A 16,017-nucleotide genomic window follows, 5' to 3' on the forward strand; every position below is an offset into this window, starting at 1 on the left:
AAAGATTATTTCATAAACAAAAAAAAAAGGAACAACACAAAATTGTTAATTAAAGATAATATTCAATTATTAAATTATATAAATAAAAGACAATTATAAAAATTAAATAAATAAATAACATAATTACTAATCAAATAAAAAATTAAATTAGTTACAAAAATTATAAAAAACAAATAAAAATTAAATATATTTAAAAAAAAATTAAATTATTAACAATCGCCCCACGACTGTTAACATCACCGTCTTTCCCAATTCTGGTCGGAAATCGTCATTGTCGACGCCATAGGTCCAAAAATTACAAAATATATCACATTTTTCATCCCAGCATGCCCACAATCTAACACTACTCATGCTCATGATCTAATTAAACCGAATATTCATCTAATTAAATCTAATAAATCTAATATTATTCAATAAATTTTTAACTGGAACTCTGTGCGAGAAAACTAACCAGTATTCTTTCCGGTGTAGATGCGTGGTCGTCGATTTAGCTCACTATGACGGTGGTGTAGTTGGCTGGTAGTTGATCGGATAATTTTCAAGCGATTGTGCGTCCGTTTTCTTCTTTGGTCGATCGGTTAAAAAATGAGATTCAAATAGTCACTAGCTGAAGGGTAAATTCGCCCTTTTAGCGTAAAGTTTTTTTAAATTTAAATTTTTTTAATTCATTTAATGGGTCAAAGGTCAATATCAAAATTTGCTACAGTCCAAAGTCCGTTTTCGTGTATTTCCTCCACAACCCTTTGCGTTCCATTCAAAGACAGCACTCCATAAAGGAAAGCAATCAAGCAATCAAAAGCCAAATCAACATTTAATATAAAAAAAAAACAACATTTAATATAGCTTCTTGCCCCCCAGGGCACATCTGAGTTGATGGATCAATCACCTTTGGCGCGCTCGCAACCTCAGCGTGGAGAGTTCGATTCCTGGTGGGAACCTTTGATTCAATAAAGGGGCAATTTATTGGTAGATTAATCACTATGGAGAAAAGCTTTCTTGAGGCCAGGAGTTTAGATCGCGTGGGGACCTGTGATCCAATAAGGGCATAACTTGCGATTTACCTCCGCTAGTTATTGAGGGGCCGGTGGCTAGGGGTACAGGATTTAGTCTGACGAAACTGGGACACCTGGTATCCAAAAAAAAAAAAAAAAAAATTTAATATAGCTTCTTTTTTATAAAGGTAATATTAATTCTTTATCTGGTTCATTCCAAGATTCTATGAAAAGAATAAGAAAGAAAACCAAGAGAATTTCAACTCAAGTAATATGTTTTTAAGCTTGTTTCTTGTTTAATTTTGCAAAAAAGTTGTGATCTTTCTTCGAACGAGTAAAAAGGGAAATCAATTTCGGTAAAGTAAACCTAAGTAGAGGATAAGTAGCTGGAGTACTCTATTGTTAGAATAATTCTTGTTTATTTTTGCAGAATGTCAAAATCTCTTTCATTTCCAAGAAACGTTGTTTTCACAAGTCAGACTTCATTTAGTTTACTTGGGATCTTCTTTTTCCTTTTAGATCATTTCTCTGCACCAAGAGAGTTTGCTGTTATTTCTATTTAATGACTCCGTATTTTAGTTTTGTGGATCTAATATTACTTGTTCATGGATTATATTATGTGTGTATAGCATTGTGGCCATGGCAAGGAAGATGTTGATTGATGGGGAGCTGGAAAAGCACAGTGAAGAGGAGACTCGCTATGACTTTGATTTGTTTGTGATTGGTGCTGGCAGTGGCGGAGTTCGTGCTTCACGATTTTCAGCACAATATGGAGCTAAGGTTTAATTACAGGAAAAGCCCACTCTAATAAATAAGTTTCTTGATTGCATTGTTGTATTGTAGTTGATGTTTCTTAATCACATGTGTAGATGCTGGGTATATATAACCTTGTTTTGCTGAAGATTCAAATTATTAAATTGGGAAGGATTAAGAATCAAAGTATATTGTGTATTAACTGCCTTTGGCGACTCAAGTCCTGTGTAGTTTTTGTCAGGATTTTGATTAGTGAATGATCTTTAATGCACGTTTTCCCTTAAATTTTTTTTTTTTTTTTTTTTAGGGAATGAGATCTGAGGTAATTTGAGTCGGTAAACAACAGAAGGGGTTTAGATAATACGTGGGTTATCTCTGTCTGCCTAACCATGTTTCACTCTAAATATTATTTATCATATTCCTCAATGATGGACGAGAGTCCAATAAGTAGTGGGTCTTAATTCAAACTGGTGGAGAAAGATTTCCACAACCCGTTTGTATTATTTTTCGATTGGCAAGGTTCGGTTTAGAGATACCCAAAACTGTTTGAGAGTTATAAATAGTACTCAAGAACAATACTTTGGAAAGTGAAGTACAGTTTTGAAGCTAAGTGGTAGCAGGATTCCATGAACACTGTTTATTAGCAAGGTTAATCAACTCGGTCATAGGAGCAGAAATCTAGAATTGAGGTGGTTCGAGCGAAACCAAATGATCATAATAGTAATCCACTTTATTTAAACAAAGAGGGTTCATATAGCCGCCCCAAATTACAGGGAATAAAGCTTAGCGCTTGTTTGGGCGCCATTTATGGCCAAAATAATGCATTTTTCTGTCACATCTACTGGGCCCCAGTGTACTTACCTAGTTAACCGGGTTGACTGGAATGTATAGAATAATTTTTGTTTTTCCTTTTTTACCCCTCTTCTGTTGTTTGTGATACATGATGTTTCAATTGTACAGCCTGGCAACTGCTGTGTATGCAACCGATGGAAGAACGGGCAAAAATGTAAATATTGTGTACAAAAGTCAGAAATTATATGTAACTTGTACTGTCTTTGTCAGATGAAATGGGTATAAAATAGTTACCAATGGTCGAAATTCTTCTACAAATGGGTTCAAAATTGGGACCAAACAAGTGCTTAGTTCGTCATTATCATAATAAGGAGATTGCAGAAGTATATAAAGACTTTATAACTTATCCTTTTATAAAAGGCATGTTTTTCGAAAAAAAAAGTATTTACAAATTTAATTCCAGGATCAATCTATATTAGTAAGGTCTCTTAGTAAAATTCAGAATGAGTACTAAGATTTAAGGTCCAAAATTACGTAAATCTAAAAAGATTTTAAAAACTCCCCCGTAATCTAAATGAAATTAACCAAACTTGAGGAGAATACTCTAAAGTCACAATTAATACTTTCATTTGACCCACTGGACTTCTTGCTTGTGATAGAACCCACAATCTATTTTGAGTTTCTAAATTTTTCTTATATTTGCATATCCAGAATCTATTGCATTGGCTATATAGTTAGAAATCTCCCCATCATGTATGATTGTTTCATTTCATCTTTTCATAGTTATGTTCGTTCCCTGCCAGGACTTTTCATGATTATTATTATTATTATTATTTCTCTGTTGATGAAGATGTTTGAATATGTTACAAGGTTGGGATATGTGAGCTTCCATTTCATCCTATCAGCACTGAAGTGATTGGAGGAGTTGGCGGAACGTAAGTTGCCTATTAATAGTTGTAGATATTTCTCATTTGGCACGAAAACATCTTCTTTCAGATGAATTCGTGAACATTGATGTCCTGTTGTTGCATCAGTTAGGGTGGTTGTAGGGGGTGGCTGTCATGAGATAACTTTTCACAAAAACTCAACATTATTCTGACATTCATAATTTAACTTGATACATGTCAAACATATGCATATAGAGGAGCTTACTGTGCTTTCATAGTAAGTTGGTTCAGTATTGTCTATGGTTAGACATTTAATTGATGATGCTTTCCTTTCATGAATATGTATACTTGATTTTTACTGGCAATTTGAAGTAATGAGAATGAAGATGCCACTAAGAAACTAGTTTTTACGTTTTTTTTCAGGTGTGTCATTCGTGGTTGTGTTCCTAAAAAGATTTTGGTCTACGGTGCAACCTTTGGATCTGAATTGGAGGTGAGATTATGACTTAATAAGACGAAGAGATGATAAAGGGTGACAGTTTCTTGAAAAGTCTTTGTTTAAATTTCGTTCTTTTCTTTGGTACATTAGCAAGTTATTTTAGAAAATGTGCTTCGAAAAGCCTGTTAAAATTAATATTGTTTTCTTTTTAAATTTGGTAGGAGATGTAGTTTATTAGTTGAGGAAAGAAGTTTCAGTAAAATGTTATATTTAGTCAGCACGTTACGTCAGTGCCAAAGGTTTCATAGAGTATATGTATATTTCTTATTGGTGACATATGAGATTCTTTCTTTCTATTGTTTATAGAAATTAAGAAAAAAATTCTAGGTTTTTCATTATTATGTGACTAATGATTTGTATCAAGTTTGTTATTTAACGCAGGGAATGAGAAATTTCCTTTCAATTATTTTCTTACATGTTTTCACCTTTATAATACAATGAGGTAGATAAAAAAAGGTAAATAATCTCCTAATTAAAGAAATAAACTCTTTCCTGTCAAATTACTATACATACTACACTTCCATCAAGTTGGATTGTAGATATGATCATATCCAACTTGCAGATGAAATTGCCGAAATTTTGTCTGTATAGTCCTTTAGTGAATACATCTGCCGTTTGTTCCTTGGTTGGAATGTAGGTCATGCAAATAGTTCCGTCTTCGACTTTCTCCTTGATAAAATGTCTATTTACCTCTACATGTTTGGTTCGATCATGCTAAACTGGATTGAGTGAAATATTGATCGCATCTTTATTATCACAGTAGAGTTTGATCAGGAGTTTCATTGTAACTTGTAATTCTTCCAAAAGTTTATTTCACCATAGTCCTTCACATATTCCTTGAGATGTTGTTCGAAACTCTGCTTCAGCACTACTTCTGGCTACTACATTCTGTTTCTTACTTCTCCACGTTACCAAGTTTTCCCATACAAAGGAACAATAGCATGTAGTTGATCTTCTATCATCTATTGATCCTGCCCAGTTAGTATCCGTAAATATCTCTGCTCCCCTTTTTTCAGTTTTCTTGAAGGATAATCCCTTTCCAGGAGCATCTTTGAGATACCTCAGACTCTATATATTGCTTCTAAATGAGCTTCCTTTGGAGAATGCATATATTGACTCACCACACTAATTGCAAATGCAATGTCTGGTCTGGCATGTGATAGATAGATCAATTTTCCAACTAGTCGTTGATACTTGTCCTTCTCAATTGATTTTCCCATATTGTCTGTCTTCCTTCCAGCCTCCATAGGAGTGTTACTTGGTTTACACCCAAGCATGCCTGTTTTGGTTAGGAGATTTAGGATATATTTTCGTTGTGAAACACTGATATCTTTCCTTGATCTAGCCATTTCCATTCCTAGAAAATACTGCAGTTGTCCAAAATCTTTTACTTCAAATTCTGTGGCTAGACTTAGTTTTAGTCTCTCTATCTCGACTGTGCTGTCACCTGTGAGGATTATGTCATCAACATATACGATTAGAATGGTATTTGTTCCATCTTGAAATATTCTGAAAAATATAGTGTGATCTGACTGCCCTTGTCGATAGCCCTAATTTTTCAACATATTTGCAAATATGGCAAATCATGCTCTTGGTGACTGCTTAAGGCCGTATAGAGACTTTTTGAGTTTGCACACCTTGTTGTCTTCACCTTTTCTCCGAAAACCTAGTGGTAGAGTCATGAAGACTTCTTCCTCTAACTCCCCATTCAAAAATGCAATTCTTAATGTTAAGTTGTTGGAGTGACCAATCCAAATTTATTGCTGATGATAAAAGAACTCGGATTGTATTTAATTTTACTACAAATGCGAATGTTTCTGTGTAAGAATATATCCCTTTGCAACTAGACGGGCTTTGTACCGTTCTACTATCCCATCTGCTTTGTATTTCACATTAAATACCTATTTGTACTCAACAGGTCTCTTACCTTTTGGTAACTCTACTATATCCCAAGTTTCATTTGCCTCCAACGCTCTCATTTCTTCCATCATTGCATCTCTCCATTTCGGGATTTCCAATGCTTCTTGGATATTTCTTGGGATTTCTGTACAATCAAGGTTAGAAACAAAGGTTTGAAATCTTGGAGATAAGGTTTCATAAGCTATGAATTTTGAGATAGGGTGAAGAGTACATGATGAAGTTGGCTTCCTGAGAGCGATAAGTAGGTTTATGTCAGTTAAGTCAGGAGAGAACTCATGGGGATCTGGAGCTATCACCGGTTCCGACTCTCTTGGTGCTTCGAGCATGAGGTTTTCCTCCTCTGATTTCAACCTTCTTGAGTAAACTTTTATTTCTTTATTATAATGTTTTTTTTTTTTATCTCCCACTGAATTCAAGTTGTCCTCTGTAGATGGCATATTAAAGCTGGGTGGTGGTGGTGTTATAGGAAGAGTAGAAAGAGAGATTTCCAAGAATTGATCTTTACTTGATTTCAACCCCTGAGGAGAGGATTTTTGGAAATAAGGCCTTCCCTCAAGAAAGGTGACGTCAAGGCTAACCAAGTCCCGTTTTTGTGTTTGGATCATAACATTTATATCCCTTTCGTGTAGGCGAGTCCAATGAATACACACTTGAGTGCACAGGGTTCTAGTTTATTTTGTTGATGGGAGTGTATATGAACAAAGCTAGTACATCCAAATACCTTTAGAGGTAAATCTGAGTTGAGTCAAGAGTCAGGAAAGCATTCTCAAAATTTCTGGAGAGGAGATTCCAAGTGGGTGGGAATAGGCATTCTGTTTATAAGGTAAGCTGATGTTAAAATAGCGTCCCCTAGAACAGTTTAGGTATATTTGTAGTGAACATTAGGGCTCGAACAACTTCAAGAAGATGTCTATTTTTTCGTTCAGCAATTCCATTTTGTTGGGGAGTATTGACACATGAACTTTGATGGATTATCCCATTTTCTTAAAGATAGGTTTTAAGGATATTGTTGAAATATTATGTGCCGTTGTCCTTGCGCAGAATTTGAATTCATGTTTGAAATTGAGTTTGTACCATTGAGTGGAAGCTAATAAATAGCGAATGAACATTGGATTTTTCTTTCAACACGTAGACCCAGCAGATTCGGGTATGGTCGTCGATAAACGTGACGAACCATTTTGTGTAAGTACGATTGGGAATTCGTGAAGGTCTCCATACATCACTATGAATCATAGTAAATGGTTTTGACGGTTTATATGTAGATTTTGGGTACGAAGAACGGTGATATTTTGCAAGTTCATACATTTCACATCTAATTTCAAAATTCATTTTATTCGGAAAAATTGAAGGAAGTATATGTCTCAAATACTGAAAGTTGGGGTGACCCATTCTATAACGTCATAAAAGTATCTCACTATCCTTAGGGGTAAATGCTGAATCACAACTAGCAAATTGACGTTGTTTACTCACATCGACCTCGTCAAAGTAGTAGAGCCCGTCACTCTCTTTAGTACAGCCAATCGTCTTCCCCGATTATGGGTCTTGAAATACATAGTAAGAAGGAAAAAATTAGCAGAGCAATTAGATTTTTTAGTTAATTGGCTAAGGGACAGTAAGTTGCAAGACAGGTTTGGAACATGGAGAACATTCTCTAGTTTTATAGTTTTAGAGATTTGAGTACTTCCTTTTTCAACTATTGGGGAAAGAGAGCATTCTGCAATTTTTACTTTAAGATTACCAGCACATGGTGAGTATGTAACAAATAGATTGTAAGAGTCTGTCATATGATTAGAAGCCCCTGAGTCAATAATCCATGGCACTTCAGTGAGTGCGGTAAAATTTCGGGCTCCAAAGGAATTACATTTGTGGGCCAATGAACTTGATTTCTCAGATGACATGATGAAAATCAGCCCAAATAAATTTAATCCACCAAGAAGAAAAATACAACAACCCAAAGTAACTAAGGCCCAACAAACACATCAATTCACAGGAGTTTAAAACATAGGCAGCCCAAATGAGAGACTCACACCTTACAATGAATTCAGGTGTCGGAAACTCAGAGATTTCGAACACAAAAATGCTTCGACCAAGACCCAAAGTAGCCACTCCGGAAATGCGAAGATGCACCTTAGATGGTGCGACGAGAAAAAAAATGCCTTGGTAGAGACTTGAACGGCATTAGAATAGAAAAGGAGAAGAGCCTACCGAAGACTCTGACGTCAAGGAACAGTGGTACAACTGCAGTTTTTGACCATGATGAACAAGGCACCAATTACCGACGGCACTGGAACAATAGGTAGATGCCGAAAACATGAGAAACTCAAGAGAACGACCACAGGTTTGAGAAAAGGCAATTTAGGGCTCTGATACCATTAACACAAGGAATGAGAGATTTCTTTTCAATTATTTTCTCTTATTTTCTTACATCTTTTCATCTTACTTTATAATACAATGAGGTAGATAAAAAAGGTACATAATCTCCTAATTAAAGAAATAAACTCTTTCCTGTTAGATTACTATACATACAACAATTCCATAATTATTAAACCATAATTACGGGATTTCTACAGTTATTATATAAATTTTTTGTTGCTATTAAATCACACTACAAGTGAACCATCTACAAAGATGTTAAAATGATGAAATGGAATGCACACGTGTAAGCCAATATGAAAATATGTTGAGATGCACTTGTACACATGTAAAAGGAGACATAATATTAGTCCAGCAAAATACCAAAAATACCCTTATTCAAAAATAAATAAATAAATAAATAATAATAATAATAATAAAAATAATAATAATAAAGAAAGAATTATGCTGTTCAAGCAGAAGGAAATGAACTCACTTTCTAAGTTACTCAAATTCTCCCAATTTGATGTAGAATTTGCAAAACCTTACTTTGCCAGCTGCCACCTGCTCAACACCTTGCCTGATGTAGTTCTCCTTTCTCTTGCAACGCCTTGCATATCTTATATTAATGGATGTTTGCATCTAAGTAGCAAGTTATTTGCCGACCCAAAGCCTAAGCAATTTTGTAAACCAAGCAATCTTGCCAAGAACAGTGACAAAAACTGCTCGAAGCATAATTATGCAGTCGTCAACTGAATTTGTTGCTTTCTGGTGTGAGTAATAAGGCTAGGGAATTGATTACTCTGTTACAAAGGCCTAAAAGAAGGCAAAGCTTTTGAAGACCTTTGGTGCCTTGACATAAAAAATTCATCCATTTGAGGATTCATCACTAAACCATGAGCCTTATTGTGCCTTGCTGTCATCTAGAGAAAGGAGCTAAAGATGTTTAATATAATTCTGCTTTGGACTTTTATTCTTAAGTGTCTTGAAAATTCCCAACCAAGTTACTGGATATGGATGACAATGATATGGTGACATTTAACACTGTATGGTATGTCTCCTAACTTTTACCTCGGAACATCAAATCCATACTTATGTGTATTGGATGAATGAAAGCATAAAAAATTAATGCTGACAACAGTCCTCGTCATAATTTCGAAAACCAAGTTGATTTTACTTCATTGTTGCTTTGCAATTCCAAATTTCTTTTAAGCAAATTAAACATAAGTCCAACTCGGAATAGATGCGGAAATGAGGTGTATTGGTGTCCTAGCAGATGGTCATAGAGAGAATGCTCATCTAGGACAATATCTAGTCAACAACTCTTGACTGACTAAAGGTGTTTAGCATTTCGTTTGAAAAGCATATTAGGATCCTTTGTTTTTTCATTTCCTAGAGTTAGGGGGTGGATTTGTAATTCCATGTATTTTACAAAAGTATTAATTTCCTTTGCACATGTATAGTCAACACCTTGTTAGATATTCATGATAGATGCCATGTTTATGTGTGTTCAATTAGTTAATAGTCTTTTAGATGACTCGTCGAAGACGTGACATAATTGGAAGAAAATGTTCACATGTTAATCAAATTGATACAAACTGCTGCTTCATAATTGAAAAGGCCTTTAAAGTTTGCTCTTTTTGAAAGTCTTCTCTTTTTCCAAAGCAGAATTTGTGATCTAGTTTTTTAGATTTATAATAGTTCATTATATTTTGTTAGAATTTCTCTCCCTCCGACATGGTGTGTTGGGGCTCGCTATTCCTTTGCATTCATGATGAAGGGACTGTAGTTGCGTCTACGTGTTATTATACTTTGTAATCTTTAGGATAAGCTAGTGCATACAGTTTACAGTGACCATGTCCACACTACAGAGCCATTAGAAAACTTATCCACATAAATTCAAGATATCAACAAGTGATTTTATCAATGTATGGAGATTTTTCTAAGGATTGTAGTGATGTTTTTATTTGGAGGCTTGTGGTGCTATGATTATTAGAGGCATGATTTACAGTAATTTACAGGTTCCCTTATATAACTAATTTTCATTTTGTACCGCTAGGGTTTCCTTGTATATATATGTAAATCTCTCTATTTATATGAAAGCAAGATGGACGGAAGAATTATCTAGCAAAACTGACATGGTATCAGAGACGTAACCTTCTTCCTCGAGCGTGTGGTTGCAGTGTGGTCTAAGTTTGTTGGGAGGCAACACTCGATTCTTGTTTTCATCACCGACGACATCATCTGTGGTTGCTCCTTGTGTTTTGGTGGTCAATTGGTTGTCATTGAGGTCGGAATTCTGTAATCGACCTTTTGCTCCTCTTAGTTGATCATTACCTGGGGTCGCCGATTGTCATTTCTATTGTCGTTGGAAGGTGTACTCTTATTTTCAACATACTAAGATTGGACTCTTGCTGGAACAGTCGCCAATGCATGATCTCTGTGAGTTGGTTCGTAGTAGTGATTTTCTTCTACCCGTATTAGTCTTTATATCAGATGGATCTCAAGAACGCCCTTTTACACGGAGATCTCAAGGAAGATATTTATATGAAACTTCCATTTAGTATGCCTCTTCTCTCGGCTGACTCTGTTTGTAAGCTTAAAAACTCTTTGTATGGTCTTAAACAACACCTCAAGCATGATTTGACAAGTTTCACCGTACTCTTTTGAATTTCTCCTTTAGTCAAAGTCAGACACATCTTTGTTCTTTCACAAGAGTACTGTTGGCATCGTTTTTTTGTAGGTATATGTGGATGATATTATTATATCTGGATTTGATCACTCCCTTGTTCAAAAGTTTCAAGAGCATCTTTACTTGGTTTTTCATATGAAAGATCTTGGACATCTCACTTAATTTCTTGACTTAGAGGTTCATACTACACCACATGGTATCTTCTTAAATTAACATAAGTATATTCGAGACTTCATTAGATTGGTTGATTTATTTGAAGCCTCCTCAGTTGATACTCCATTGGAGCCTAATGTTAAATATCGAAAGGACAAATGTGATAATCTTCCAGATCCTACCCTATATTGAAAGTTGGTAGTCTCATCTATCTCACCATCATTCGTCTGGATATCTCATTCGCAGTTCACACTGTCAGCAAATTTATGGACGCCCTCATCCTCTTTACTTGGTAGCTGTTCGATGCATTATTTGCTAAATAAGGGACCCCTTATCGTGGTTTATTCTTCCCTCAAGTGGCAACTCTTGAGCTCATTGCTTATAGTGATGCTGACTGGGCTGGCAGTCCTCATTCTCGTCGATATACTACTGGATGTTGTATCTTTTTTGGTGATGCTCTCATTTCTCAAAAATGTTAAAAATAGGATTGTATTTTTAATTCCTCCATTAAAACTGAATATCGAGCTATGTCTATTGCATGTTCAGAGGTTATGCAGCTGCATAGTCTTCTTGCAGAACTTATTTTTCCCCAATCACACCCTACATCTCTCCATGGTAATAACACTAGTGCTCTTCAAATTGTGGCTAATCCTGTGTACCATGAACGCACCAAACACGTCAAAGTGGATTGCCATTACATCCGGGATGCCTATGATTTCAAGGTCATCATTCTTTCCCATGTTTCTGCTAATCAATAGGTCGCAGATATCTTCACTTAATCTTTAACTTTCTTCCGTCATAATTTTCTCAAATTGATGCTTGTCGACTCGACAACATCGAACTTTTTTTTTTTTTTTTTGGGGGGGGGGGATTAGAGGTACAGGTTTCTTTGTATAACTAATTTTCGTTTTATACAGCTAGGGTTTCTTTGTTTATATCTGTGAATCTCTATATATATGAAAGCAAGACATGGAAGAATTATCCAACAAAATTAACAACGATATTATGTAACTGAAGGGGTATTAGAGGTACAGGTTTCTTTGTATAACTAATTTTCGTTTTATACAGCTAGGGTTTCTTTGTTTATATCTGTGAATCTCTATATATATGAAAGCAAGACATGGAAGAATTATCCAACAAAATTAACAACGATATTATGTAACTGAATTGTTTTGGATCTTATTATTGGGACTTTTCGAAGACAAGCTCATATCTAAGTGCTCTGAACTTCCTTTATATTTAAGTTCTTTTCACAGTATATCCGTGCTTTCAAAATTCATCCTTAAAGGACGAAAAATTATTGCTGGGTGAATTGGGATCACACATCATGTAGATTGATTTATATCTCTGGTTTTGCAGGACGCGAGGAGTTACGGATGGGAATTGAATGAGAAAATTGATTTCAATTGGAAGAAGCTTTTACACAAAAAGGTAAGTAGAATATAGTGTCAATTGTTCTTTTACATGTCAAAGGCTGTATATCATTCACCTTACAGCAACTTCCACTATTTCCTTTTAAGCACAATCGCATCTTTTTGATCAGTCTGTGCTGAAATGGGGGTAAGAAAACTCGTTATCAAACATTCAATTACAGTTTAGAGAGGAGTAAAAAGGACATGGTGTTTGAATCTAGTCTTGAATTAAGATTAGTTCTTTTCTGGACAACAAACGAGTTTTACGCTTAATTTCTCTTTTTCAAATTTCCAAATGTACATTGCCTATCCCAAAGCATTAAGCATGGTTAATTCTAAGTTCTAGTTGATTTGGGAAGTATCAATATTGATCCGATTTCAAGAATTTTATTTTATTTTATTTTTTTATCAATGTCATCTGCCTCCTGCTAATATGCTGATAATAGTTTATCTTGATGCTAATGTCGTTAATTTTGTTCTAATCATCTTAGTTTTTATCTTCATTTTTGAGATGGTCATTAATGTTTTTTAATGCGTGTAAATTATTTATTGGTTGCCCATGTCAGTGGTTCCCAAAAAAAAGGGGGAGGGGGGGGGGGGGATCCCCCTTTCTAAAAGGATTGTTACGGAAAGGGGAACTGTGGACCTTTGTAATGTATATATCTGTATTTATTTTGTTGAATAATCAATGACATTTTACAAGGCCTATTCTGAACATTGACTACTTCCTTGAATGGCATTCTTAAATTTTATAGGTTATTTTTCTTTATATCCATTTTTCACATTTCATCTTTATTCCTGGTTTCCAGACAGAGGAAATAGTTAGATTAAACGGAATCTATAAACGGTTACTTTCAAATGCGGGAGTTAAACTATTTGAAGGAGAGGGAAAAGTTGTTGGTCCTAATGAAGTTGAAGTGATTCAATTGGATGGCACCAAAATAAGCTATTCGGCAAAACACATTCTGATTGCAACTGGAAGTAGGGCTCAACGACCATCTATTCCCGGACAGGTGTATGATTTTTCTATATATAATATACTCCTTAATGTTTTGGCTATTATTCATATGCATAGAATTGATTCTTGTACTTTAATTCACGTTTAACTTGAATTTTGTGACTTTAGATGGGATGCCATGTGTGGTAACAATGTGATAACTTTTCACAACAAATTTCTGTCTTTATCCAACCCCTCCTTTTTTTCCCTTCTGCTTTTTAATTTCCTCTAATTCCCAGTTCAATTTTTATTGATACCTTTGACTCTTGCTTTATCTGGAGTGTATATTGATGTGTATGCTTATATTTTTTGGTTCACATGTAGGAATTGGCTATAACATCTGATGAGGCATTGAGCTTGGAAGAGTTACCTAAGCGAGCCGTTATACTTGGGGGAGGGTATGCTACGTCGTTTTTGTTACATTGAATTTGTTTAGTTTTCATAAAAGATATAAATGATTAATGTTTCTTCTATGAAATGTAGGTACATTGCTGTTGAGTTTGCTTCAATATGGCGTGGGATGGGTGCAACAGTGGATTTGTGCTTCAGAAAGGAGCTCCCTTTAAGGTTATAAAGTTCACTTGAATATCAACTCTTTGTGTTCTCTGTTTCCGTGACTGCCTGGTGTTGTAGTGAAGGTTCTGAGATCTACTACCTCACCATACGAAACTTCAGAGTAGATGGACTATTATTGACTGCGAAAATGAGGCTGAGACTCTTGAAATCCTTCAAGTAGTTGAATTGGAATTTTAATGAGATAATTTATTTTGTGATATGTTTTAATTTGCTTAATTCTTTAGATTATGAATTCAAATTTTTTTGGAGTATTTTTTTAATTTTAGCTTTCACGATGCCTCTATAGACAAGGCTACATAGTTTAAGATAACTTTATTGGTTGAGAATAAACTGAAACTGGATTCTTGTTCTGCTTCGTTCTATCACTTTTTGGACGGTACAATTATTTATGTTTTCCTAGTCCTTCCAAAACAGGCAAACAGCTATACTATTGAAGCACCCATCTTTTTCTACGTGCGATACTACTAGTTGCTAAGTCATCAGTGCCTATCAATACCTCAGATAACTTCAGCATGATTTCTGTTCTTTATTTTGGCCAATGTAAATTGTTTGCAAACTTGTTTTTATGAGTTTTTTTTCAATTCGATTCATGCCCACTTAGAAACTGTGCATTTTTTCTGCAAATGAATACTTTTCCTTTCCCTTTTTTTTTTAATGCATTTCATACAGTTTCTCTCTTTTTCAAAGCAGATTTATGTGATATAGAACACCAGATATCAAGGGGTGGTATTTGTCAATTTAATCAGTTTCTAGTTGTTACTCGAAAATATCATGGTTATTGAGGGGTTCATTTAGGTAGTGAATGCAAAGATTTGTATGACGAATTAATGATTGAGGGAATTACTTTCGAGATTTGTCAGGGCACTGTGAATCAACCTGTGAAAGTGGAACTTGGTGTATTTAATGAAAGAATTGTCTGGGCAATGTGAAGGATACAATAATTCACTCAAAGGTTAATTTGTAACTGTGGGTTCCTTGAGGCTGCAACTCCTCATTGTAGCATTGTGATGGTGCACCTGATTTTGTTTGATTTTTCTTGTAGTGATGCAAACTTTGTTCTTCAATCTTCAAAGTGATTATTAATAATGAAATTTAAGGTTTTGGAAGTAGAGAGGGAATGGAAAATTTCTGGACATTGCCATGTTAGCCATTACCTAGTGCATATAGTTAGTAACCATTAGGGAACAGCAACTTCTGTAACTTTGACTGCACAATAGAGTGTTCCTTTTGGCCTCTTTTTGGACAAGGAGCCATTAGCACTCTTTTGCCTGACTCTGTTTTATTGCATAAATGAACCATAGCTTTTGCTGGTGTTCTGTAATTTATTTTCCTTTATACTCTGAGGACGTCTCCGCTAACATTTTGTTTTCAATGACTGTTGGATTAAAACATTTCTTTCAAAGATTGATCACCAAAACTATTTCATTTGAATTATCATGTATTGTCTTGATATTTTCTAAGAGATAACTTTATTTCATTGTAGTTGACTATATGAATATCCCTCGGCTCAAAAAGGTCTCCTATTCCAAATTAAATTGAATTTATCTCGATGTTAAAATTTGATAATTGAAGTGTTGTAACTCATTTTAAAATTTGAAGATGTTCAGTCATTTTTTTACCTGATTATTGCTAAAGATACTTTTAGAACAGAATACAAATCTTGTGAACTGATAAAGGAAGAACAAAACACTAGGATGCTTAAGGTCCCAAGTAGGATGTGGATATATATCAAATCTACTTGCTGCATTTTTCATTCCTTACATTTCTTTTCATGTTTCTTACAGAACATGGTTTTTTATCTGATTGTCATTTTTATAAATGTATTTATTGGTGCATTGTGTCTCATGGCGTTTATATATAACATATAATTTCAGAGGTTTTGATGACGAAATGCGAGCAGTGGTTGCAAGAACTCTTGAAGGCAGGGGAATTACTATGCATCCTAGGACAACCTTAACTGAGGTTCTCTTCGTCTCTTATCACATAATCCCC

At 34.9% G+C, this 16,017-nt stretch overlaps 1 protein-coding gene across 4 annotated transcripts in view; it reads left to right on the plus strand.

Moving 5' to 3' along the window:
* The first annotated feature begins 1,179 nt into the window (after positions 1 to 1,179).
* The window catches only part of LOC111379439 (glutathione reductase, chloroplastic), a 24,602-nt gene continuing 9,764 nt past the window's right edge, over positions 1,180 to 16,017 (plus strand). Inside the window, exons 1-9 of one of the 4 annotated variants that reach the window (XM_023002810.1) lie at positions 1,180 to 1,260; positions 1,622 to 1,772; positions 3,408 to 3,472; positions 3,848 to 3,917; positions 12,400 to 12,471; positions 13,262 to 13,465; positions 13,774 to 13,847; positions 13,933 to 14,016; positions 15,900 to 15,987. In XM_023002810.1, the coding sequence (XP_022858578.1) occupies positions 1,632 to 1,772; positions 3,408 to 3,472; positions 3,848 to 3,917; positions 12,400 to 12,471; positions 13,262 to 13,465; positions 13,774 to 13,847; positions 13,933 to 14,016; positions 15,900 to 15,987 (798 nt within the window). In that variant the 5' untranslated portion in view covers positions 1,180 to 1,260; positions 1,622 to 1,631. Of the gene's footprint in view, positions 1,773 to 3,407; positions 3,473 to 3,847; positions 3,918 to 12,399; positions 12,472 to 13,261; positions 13,466 to 13,773; positions 13,848 to 13,932; positions 14,017 to 15,899; positions 15,988 to 16,017 lie in introns of all 4 variants that reach the window. The other 3 variants (XM_023002811.1, XM_023002812.1, XM_023002813.1) reach the window with 3 other exon arrangements.

The sequence above is a fragment of the Olea europaea genome, unplaced genomic scaffold (genome assembly GCF_002742605.1).
Source record: "Olea europaea var. sylvestris unplaced genomic scaffold, O_europaea_v1 scaffold199, whole genome shotgun sequence".
Lineage (NCBI taxonomy): Eukaryota > Viridiplantae > Streptophyta > Magnoliopsida > Lamiales > Oleaceae > Olea > Olea europaea.